The sequence below is a fragment of the Megalops cyprinoides genome, chromosome 1, assembly GCF_013368585.1.
Source record: "Megalops cyprinoides isolate fMegCyp1 chromosome 1, fMegCyp1.pri, whole genome shotgun sequence".
Taxonomy (NCBI): domain Eukaryota; kingdom Metazoa; phylum Chordata; class Actinopteri; order Elopiformes; family Megalopidae; genus Megalops; species Megalops cyprinoides.
The window spans coordinates 47,931,238-47,941,463 of NC_050583.1; the positions used below are offsets into that span (position 1 = coordinate 47,931,238).

Genomic DNA, 10,226 nt, shown 5'->3' on the forward strand with positions numbered 1-10,226 from the left:
ATAAAGTTCCACCGTTGCATAGTTTTAGCGGTGATCGCGTTAACACACCCACAAAGGAAGGGGGGGAGTATACTGCTTGCTGCACTCCTGTCTGTGAGCTGAAGGAATTGAACACACAGCGGGCTAAAATGGATGGATTGCCGGCCGCTGCGCTGTTGCACGGACTTCAAGAGGGCCGTTTAAAGGACGCTTTTCCGCAAGTCTCACTTTGCAACCCATTCGCACCGTGCGCCTCGTGCGTGCTCTCAAACAAACTTTATCTTATGGTTTATTTCGGTTCTCTTCCATCCAGTCCAGCGCGCTTGAGCCCGGTCAGTAAACAAGTTCGAGTTTGCTTGCTCAGTCCCCGTGGTGCCGTGCGCTGGTCAGAATTCCTCTGCGTTCACGGTGCTGCTTTTCCAACGGTCTCGGACGTTCCCTGGAGAGTTATGTGTTGTAGCTGTAAGGAGCAGTGCTTATAACCAAACGGTTGCTGGTTCAATTCCCCACTCGGACACTGCTGTAGCAGATGCTCTTATGGAAACTTACACGGGTTACAATTTTAACCATTGGTACAGCTGGATACTTACAGAGGCAATTCTGAGTAAAGTGTCTTGCCAAGGGGTACAACAGCAGTGCTTGAGCAGGGAATTGAACCAGCAACCTTTTGGTTATGAGGCCTGCTCCTTACCATTATGCAATGTGTAATTGTATTCCCTAAGTTTCTAGGCTGTCTAGTTCCCGGTTAGCACAAGTTAACTTGTGGTAGAGCTTGAACGGTGTTGTGTTCACACTCACTGGTCTGGGAGTGTCGTTGGCCTGGTCCAACACTGTTGCTCATTCAACTTGAATGGATACATTTATGTTCTCTTGTGCTGGAAGTCACTGTGGATAAGAATGTCTGCTAAATAAATGCAATGTCATGTAATGTAATGCAATGTTCTAAAGGGTCGAGTTGAGTTCCAAAGGGTGAGAGACCACCTGCTCTGTGGTGGTTTTGGCGTTTATCATTTTAGTTTGCATTCCAGTTGCCATTATGTCACTGTCACAGTTTCATGTGCACCCCACTAACCTTTATACCCCACAGTCAAACAGAACTAGTGTGCAGCCGCCCTGAAGTTTGAGTTCATCCTGTGTGACTATTAAACTCTACAGGAACTAGGGCGGGTGGTAGTAATGAGAGAGTAGCAGCAGCTGTTGGTGCCCTGAGATAAGTGGTATAAGAACTTGTCAGGCTAAAGAGGCTGGAGTTAGCTCAAGTTGCCAGAAGTCACTGAGGTTCTTAGCCAAGTGGTGCTGTTGATTAAAAAAATATTTTACCATCTTCTGCAGAATCTTTATAAAAGCAAGTTCATGTCACTTCTGTGAGAGCTGAGTGCCTTCTGTGTGATCATTTTGTACTCTTTGTTTTCACCTGCATGTATAAAACTTATACACAAAGATGTTATTCTTCACAAAGCCCTCTGTGTACTCTCCTGAAATGTTAAGGATGTTGTATTTTTCCTGAGCGGAGCAGATTATCTGCTTCTGGCCTTGACTGGTTTCTGGTCTAAGGAAGCACATAGGTCATGCCCAGTCAGCAACAGATGTGGTTTCACCTGGCTCAAGTTTAAGAATGTTTTTTAGGGAGTTTTTTATTTTTAATGAACTGCTAACCACAGAATATTTCAAAACACAATCATAACTTTTCTGCCTGAATACTGCCTAGAAATGACGTATGCATCTATTTTGAGAGTTGCATGCCTTATCACCACATAGAAAATTGTGATGTGCACCACTGGAGAGGGGAGTTGCTCTGACTTCTCTATGCGAGTTGTTGGATGACTTTCCCCCTGAGAGCTTTCAGACTAAACATGGAATTGTCTCATTACACTCTGACTCTGTTTCATCACTGAAGTTTATTTCTAGAAGGTGAGATTCCACGAGACTTCACCCACAGTATTTTCACCAACCCATGTGAGGGACTGTCTCAAAGTAAGATGTGCCAGCAGGAGGTTAGGAGGGTCTCTGCCAACACAGCATTGCTTATGATGCCTTATCTTGATTAGATAACAGCTCAAACGTAATTTACATTTATTTATTTGGCAGATGCTTTTATCCAAAGCTACTTACAAGTGAGGCAGAGTACAACACAGACAAAAACCATAAGGAGTCAACAAACAGGAGACTGAGCTTTGTCTAATTTAAGACAAATCAAAAAGCTTGCAAGCAAAGTTGCCCAAGAAAAACAAAAATAATCTCTATAGTCTTATCTGCTCCTTTGCTGTTGTGTGTGTGTGTGTGTTTTTCCCCTGACCTGCTTATTCCTGTATAAACAGAGTCTGAATTGAGCGAAGAGCCCTGAATTCAGCAGAGGAAAGAGCCTCAGCGTACGTTCACCCCTCTGAGTCAGCCAGAAGAGCGTCTCTCTCTGAAAGGAAGTGGTTGCGAAAGACTTTCAAATGTTCCTCGTCAGAGCTGGCGGCAACACACAAAGCACGGAGCGCTGGGGAAGTGACCTACTACCACACACTACCCACCACAGACCCCTCGCCCCGCCACAGGTCCACAGGGCCGGTGCCCCTCTTTAAGGTAAGTCGCTGCTTTGTGGACCTCCTCAGACCCTCCGTGGGTCACAGCCTCAGACATCTGTCTCTGCGGACCAGCTCTAACAGCCTCGGGGAGCGTTCAGACCACAAGGTGGCCAGAGCTCCGTCAGTCTGCTCATAGGCACGCTTTGTGATTGTAATTAGTTTGGCTTTGAAAATGACTTGGCTTTTTTTGCACTTGCATTGAAGAAACTGTGTGCCTCATTGAGACAAAGTCAACCCGCAGTGTACTCCTGCCCGCTATAAATGCATTGCAACTCTGTCTGATACTTTACCAGATCGTTTATGTTTACAGATTGGTGTCATTTTACATTCTTATTAGACTTCTGCTGCAATGCATGAGAAATAAGGCTGTTTAAAATCCAATTATAAGGCAAACTTATCAAGAGAATTAAAAAAAATATATATACAATTTTTATACAATACAAAGAAGATTATTTGACTGATGTTCTCAAGAGTGCTAAGTAAACACCAAAAGATTGCCTGGAAATAACACAGGAAGTCCTACCAATGCACACCTGTGTCTGTTTTCACATTTAATGACATTTTCAAGTTAATGCGTGAATGACAGTGTACAGTGTACTATGAGTGGACTTAAACCTGAAACACAGTGCACTGCAAAGTCATCACAGTATCTGATACAGGGTACAGACACATGTTTTTGAGAATATTTACACAAATATGTCCAGTCTGCAGTCCAGGTAATCCGTACAATCTCTGAGTTGTGGTAATAAGCGTATGCTCATCAGCAGGAATTTGCATTGCTGCTCTGAGCTTTGGGGTTATGCCAGAACATTTCGGCCTTTCCCATAACTCAAGCAACTCCCACATGATCACAGAGCACCAAAGTCAAGCTCGTTGGAAGCTTCACTCTGTGGAATTTTCCTTAACTAGATCAACTGTAAGCATCCAGTAGCTGTCAGAAGTTTGATTTATACATATGTGTAAAACATACTTTCTGCTTAGTAGTCTGTGTACATTTCCATTTACATTTGTTCATTTTATCCAAAGCGACTTACAAGTGAGTAGTTAATGTCACCTTTTTGTTTTATTTTGTTGTTTTTCCTGGAAGCAGCGTGTCTTCTCATACGTGATTTGAAAAACTAAAAGAAGAAGGAAAATGTGTATTTAAGGACTTTGCCACAGATTGCTTTACTGTCGGTTTTGGGCAAAAAGAGGAAGGCCTTCTGTGACAGCCCGATGTCCAATAACTCCACCCACCACTGCCTCGCCCCGCAGGGGCTGGTGGCCACCGCACTGCCCCCCATCCTGATCATAGAGTTTCTACTGGGGTTGCCAGGAAATGCCATGGCCCTGTGGGTGTTCTGCTGCCACCCGCAGGCCTGGAGGCCAAACACCGTCTACCTGCTTAACTTGGTGCTGGCTGACTTCCTGCTGCTCAGCGGCCTGCCGCTCCGCATCGACAACCTGCTCCGCGGTGAAAACTGGGTCCACGGCGACGCCCTGTGCCGGCTCAACCTCTTCATGCTGGCGGTGAACCGCTCGGCCAGCATCGCCTTCATGACCGCCGTGGCAGTCGACCGCTACCTCAAGGTGGCACACCCGCACCACCGCGTCAACCGGATGAGCAGCAGGCGGGCAGGAGCGGCGGCGGGGGTCGTGTGGTCGGCCGTGGTCCTGCTGCGGGCCCCGCTCCTGGCTGAGCCCCTGCTGTGGCGTCATGGCGACCGGATGCTTTGCCGCAGCTTCAGCTCGTACCGGAAGACTTCGGCGGTGCTCCAGCTACACTACGGTGTCTATGTCGCCGAGTTCTTCCTGCCGCTGCCCGTCCTCGTCTTCTGCGCCGCTGGGATCAACCGCGTGCTCCGCCGGCGCCGCCTGGATCGGGAGCGCAAGGTGCGGCGGGCCATGTGGTCAGTGGTGGTCATCGCCACCGTGTTTGGCGTCTGCTTCCTGCCGGGCGTTGCCACGGGGCTCACTGCCCTGCTCGTGCAGAAGCTCCTCCCACACGACTGCGACTCCCTGCTGCTGGTCGGCCAGATCTTCAGCCTCTCCATCGGCTTCACCTACCTGAACAGCACCCTGGACCCCGTCCTCTACTGCTTCTCCAGCAGCGCGTTTCGGAACACCCTGCTGTCCGCCGCTGGCCGCCTGGGTGTGCTCCGACATTGGGCCAACCGCAAGGAGAGTGTAGCCAGCGAGGGGTAAGACCCTCCTCCTCCTGGGCTCCACCCACCTCGGTTTTGGTTACACAATGCAGGCTGAGGCCTCAGCTTTGAGGCACAAGCTGAGGGAAGTGACACTTTTTTTTCTCCCTTACGCAGCCGGTTTCGTTTCTCTCTGAAGTTACAGTGAAAATGTGGGCACAGGAAATGGGGACTGTGCTTCACATAAAATGTCTCAGCTCTGATCAGTCTTCAAGCCACTCCACAAATCTACTGTCGATACTCTCCAGCAACAACACCTTCACATATGCTTTAAATATACTGTTTTCTGCACTACATCGCATGCATTACATATAGATAAAGCTTACATACAGTTCGTAAGGCTTACGTAATACTTCAAGAGTAAGAAATGTAACTGTACACTTGCTTAACGAACACCCTTACACAGACAAGCTTGGGTGCCTGATAATTCATGCATGTTATTCATACACCTGGGGAATTTAGGTATGTTGCCCAAGTGGCCCGTGTGGATATCAATCTGGTGATCTGTCGGGTTATATGAGCCCTGCTCCTTACCGCTATCCCACACTCTCTGTTATTACTGTAGGCATCATTGCTCCAAGTCTAGGCACGCTCATTGGACCAACCCCAGTTTCTCAAGCACCAAGTCTTTCGTAACCTCAAATAAGAAATTGAGCTCATTACACTAGAACCAAGATGGCTGCTGGCCACAACACACAATGAGTAAGCATTCTAGTGCAAAGCCACAAGACACACAAACATACTTTCTTCATATTTGGGCAGATGTACTTGCACTTGTGCTTGTGTGGGTTTTTATATTTGTTTCATCAAGAGCCCTTGTGTTTTGTAAATGCGGTGTTATATTGAAATAGATAATGATGCCTGAGGAGAAGTGCAGAATGGTGCCAGAGCCTAAAACTGAATGTTTTATTTAGCACATTTCATAGTACAAGTTTGACTTTCAGCAAGACACAATATGAATAAAAATGCGAGGTCAAAAAAGTACGATGTAAATGGACTCAGGGTGGTCTGTGCTGGGGTGTGAGGGTGGGTGCTGTGAGAGACGTGCTTGTTTTGGCATTTAATCCTTGGAAGCGGAGGGTCAGCAGGTGAAACACAAAGAGAAACTGGCAGAGCGCAGGCGACCTGAAGGACGTCTGTGTGTGATCACTCTCCAAGGAACCCAGTCAAATCTGTGAGTGTATTCACACTGTAATTACACGCCCCACAGGGTGCGGGGGAAGGGATACAGAGTGCTGATAGATACAGGATTACTAGATTACTTACCAGGACATACTGAAGGAACATGCACAGAGGGAAAGGCTACCTGATGTTTTAAGATCTAGAATCCTACAGCATTTTCCATCATAGATGTTGGACCATAGACACAAGACTTCATTCTGTTCTGTAGAATGTAATCATGTGGCTCTTGCATACATTTACTGGTTGGTCTTAAAGCCTGGGGTACATCTAGTAATTCTGTATCTATTTGAGTGAGGGGCACCACGTACACCCACCACTGGTGCTCTTGGACATAAATAAAATGAAAAAAGTTCAAAAATTCTTTGAAAAATACACCTTAGAAAGGCTCACACATGTTCACCATTATTCCACACTTACTGTACAGAAGAAAAGGGATGGAAAAAATGAAACTCACGAGTCCTGCATTACTCATTTCTCAATCCACACACAGGCAGGAGAAAAGAAATACTTCCAAAAAAGTCTTTTTGGTCATTATAATACACTGGACCAGCCATAACCTGCAGCAGGCAGACTGTATACTCTTTAGAGTCGATGTGTTTGCGTCTGCCACTAGGTGGCAGCACCAACAGGCTCAACAGCCCCTTCGTGGCAACAAAAAAGTACACCCTCTCCGTCACTGTCACAGTCACTCATCTGCTGTCATCAGCAGCTATTACCAACATATTTAATATTATCATCTTGTTGTAAAAACCAAAACACCCAAGCAGCATGTACTTGTTCCCATAATCTCAGACAGGCCACCAAGGACATTATTGCTCAGCTGCTCCTTGCAGTTTTGCACTGGCAGCTTATGGACAAGACCCATTTTAGGGCCAGAGACCCCATGCTGTAGTGGACGTGGTCAGGGAGCACCGCTGGCAGTCGAGTGAATCTTATGCATCAGCAGGGATCCTGTTGAGCCCGAGTGGACTGAAACGACTTTGGAGGGGGGGGGGGGGGGGGGATCAAGGGGAGGAGTTAACAGGGAAGTCGTGTGGGGCAGGGGGTGAATGAGCCAAAGGTGCACAGCGCATGGTGGGCGGGGGGGCGTCAGTCGTGGATGACGATGGGGCCGCGGGTCCTCAGGCTGGGGTGGAGGGGAGCCGGGAGGGAGCCGTGGGGGGGCATCTGGAGGGCCCGCCGCACCCCGATCTGCTCGCATGGCTGCCTGCAGGCCCTCCGGAGCTGTGTTCGAGAGAGGAGCCTCCGCACCCTCCTGTGGGGGGGGAAGAGGGGGGGGGGGGGGCACTGAGACAGAGGCCTACGGTGACAAGCAGCAGGGACAATCCAAATGCAGACATGACTCAGGACACAAGAGGTTTGGTTCAAAGAAAATAAAGTTATCTTTACTGGAGACTCAGGAGAAGCAAAACAAGCAGTCTTAGTACAGGAATTCACACACTAAGCACAAGACTGAGCAAATACATGAACAAAAAGAAGGGCTTAAATGACAGAACACAGGTGAAACCAATAACTAATTAACACAGGTGAAAGACATTAACTAAATGAGACATAGAACACAGGAAGCTATGAGGCCAACTGGTGGCCAACCTAGGAGCAACAGCCGAATCCCTGACACCTACAGTCTGCACCGAAATGAGGAATGAGGGGCTGTGGAGACATCGAGAATCTCTCCTCTTCTGGAATGCAAGAGGGTGAGAAATTTTAACATCGCTGTACAAAAAAGTACAATAATAGTGTTTCTGACAAAGAGAGCATTATATCAATAAATCTGAATTGATGATTGATTGACTGATTTCATATCTTTTGTGTGGGGAAACGTGAAGGCTAAATTCTACACCACTAACAAAATCTCAGTGCATTGTGTTGTGTAACAATTATGCAATTTTTCACATTGCAAACACTGGTAAATGTAATTCAAGGCTTTTGCTGGTTTCTGGGGCACTGTTGGATACTGTGAATTTTTGTGGCACGAGAAACCAGAAAGAGCATTTGGACCAACAGTTGGTCAGAGCACAGACCTTTACGAAAAGAACAGTCGGGCAATTTACCAAAACGTGGAGGAACATGCTTTTCTTAATTAATTTTAGGCTCGGTCTGGTTGCATTTGAGAGGGAAGGAGGTTGCAAAGAGAGCATCTCCTTAGATTGTTGATGATCTTCTCAAATGCAACAGGGGGGAAGGGTAAAGATAAAAGCATAATGCCATGGAAGACCAGGATTATAATCAGAAAGATGGAGGAGCTTGCACTGAGTTTCTCTGCACGATAAATTATGTCGATAGTCATCCTGCAGACACATTCCTTGTTAGGGTGGTGATTGGTGCAAATATGAACAACATGATCTGGTTTCTAAATAAGGTATAAGCAGAGACTCCTTCAAACAATGTGTGTGTGTATGAGTGTGTGTGTGTGTGTGTGTGTGTGTCTGTGTGTGTGTGTGCGTGTGTGTGTGTGTATAAGTGTGCAATTGTGTTAAGTGTGTGTAGTGTGTTTGTCCACACTATCACTATTCTTTATATTTCACAGCCACAGGCACTTAGAAATGCCATTCATTGATCAAATTTACACAGTACAGAGGACTGTGTTTTGAGGCTGACAGCAGACCATATTCACACACACCCACCCACACACACACACATACGCACACACATAGTACTTGTGTACATCCGGTCAGTAATCCACTTTGATGATTCAGATTTGATAGAAAGACAGAGAGAGAGAGAGAGAAAGAGAGAGAGAGAGAGACAGGGCTGTGATTGGAGGATAAGAGAAGACCACTGGTGGTGACATCACACCTCTGACCCGAACGGGTTTCATCACCCCTGAGATCACCCCTGTCCGTCACCGATGGCTCCAGTTGCCTGTTAATGGCCGTGTGCATGGGCACGAGTGTGGATGTAAAACATGACTCCCTGCCTCCGCCCTTGACCAGCATCTCACTTGTCTCTGGGTTTTTTCCGCTCGGCGCTAATTTTAGCCCAGCGCCCGAGCGTGTGGGGGGAGGCTCATGGCTCATCTGGACGTGGCGTTAATGGAAAGGCATTTTTCCTCCCCGTCCGGCCATTTCTGCTTTCTCTCCAATACATATTCGGGCGACTCAAGCTCATTACCATCTTGCTGACATATTTCTCCTCACTGCTCCCTGCAGGAGCAGGCCTTGCCCTAGATTTTATGATTTTAGGACACCCCCACATCCAAAAACGCCCTGTACTCCACCCCTCGTCCGCCCCCCACACAGCACAGGTGACAGTTGAATCTGCAAACATTTGGAATCAGGTGGTTGGGGGGGGGGCTCTGTTGGCTGCAAGGGTAAGCCACACCGAGAGTGTACGCTTAGTCTTGCACAGGTATGGTGAGGGTCCAAAGTTGCGCACAGGTGTGCACAGGTGTGCTATGTCCCAGGATGAGGTCAGTTACAAGACCTGCTCCATAACCACTACTCCACACTGGCACCCGCTGAAGTAGGAGGGATTTATTTAGCCATTTAAGATGGGGGATTATTAGATTCCAAGGATGTATGGTAACCTCTGTTTTTTGCAACAGATACCATGTGACCTTTAACAGCTGTAGTGGGTCAGGTGCTTTGTTTACCCCCTCATAAAACAGACAGCTTCACTGAGGCAGTCTTCCTATCAGAGCACGGAGGTGTTGTTTTTGCTGCCCTCTACTGGCTGACCTACATCCAGCAGCAACAGCTGGTTAGGCGCGCATAATGAGTGGTTTTATCCTGCTTGGTGAGATCTGCTTTAGCTTGTCATTAGTGGCCATTAACAAGGTTACTGTGGTCTCAGCCAGCAGGAGGGGGCATCCACATTAGTAGGATGGGGGTGGGTGTCATGTCTTTTTCCTGAAAACACAGGAGCATTCCTGCATTTAATCTCACTTTGTGAGATTTTTGGCCACTATAATTATAAAGTCATCATCGAAACATCAAAGCCTCAGACTTTACTGATTTTGCATACGATCTAAACTGAGACAGACCTGAAACAGCAATGTTAGCTAGCAGATGTGGTTTCAGTCTGCTCTGCTTCCTGAGCTGGTTTGGGGGGGAGGGGGGGGGGTGTGAAGGGTGGGGTGGTGTGTGCACAGGAAATGGAAGGAAGGGGGTGAAGGAGTGGGAATTAAATCTGAGTTATCAAAGCATTATTGTCTGGATAATGACTACTTTCGTGCGTGTGTTTGTGAGCATTTGTGTTTGTGCGTGAATGGCTTTTCGTATTTAGTTACCTTTGGAGCCCTCAAAGACATCACGCAAGCTAAAGCCTCGGAATGCTGAGAGTAGCTTCTCAGTCCAAACACCTGTTGGGT

At 47.3% G+C, this 10,226-nt stretch overlaps 2 protein-coding genes across 2 annotated transcripts in view; one reads left to right on the forward strand and one right to left on the reverse strand.

Annotated features, from left to right (window-relative positions):
• Nucleotides 1–2,468: 2,468 nt before the first annotated feature.
• On the forward strand, nt 2,469–5,720 carry LOC118786166 (hydroxycarboxylic acid receptor 2-like). Its single transcript, XM_036541244.1, has 2 exons — nt 2,469–2,550; nt 3,643–5,720. Exon 2 carries the CDS (start codon nt 3,768–3,770, stop codon nt 4,734–4,736), a length of 969 nt encoding a protein of 322 aa, XP_036397137.1. The 5' UTR covers nt 2,469–2,550; nt 3,643–3,767; the 3' UTR covers nt 4,737–5,720.
• Nucleotides 5,721–6,922: 1,202 nt separating this feature from the next.
• Nucleotides 6,923–10,226, reverse strand: part of LOC118777439 (metastasis-associated protein MTA3-like) — a 38,160-nt gene continuing 34,856 nt past the window's right edge. Inside the window, exon 19 of the mRNA XM_036528337.1 lies at nt 6,923–7,172. Coding sequence (XP_036384230.1) covers nt 7,007–7,172 — 166 coding nt within the window. The 3' untranslated portion in view covers nt 6,923–7,006. The remainder of the gene's footprint in view (nt 7,173–10,226) is intronic.

Excerpts from the sequence above, each read along its gene's own strand:
- LOC118786166 (XM_036541244.1), top strand. The coding sequence starts at position 3,768 with ATGTCCAATAACTCCACCCACCACTGCCTCGCCCCGCAGGGGCTGGTG.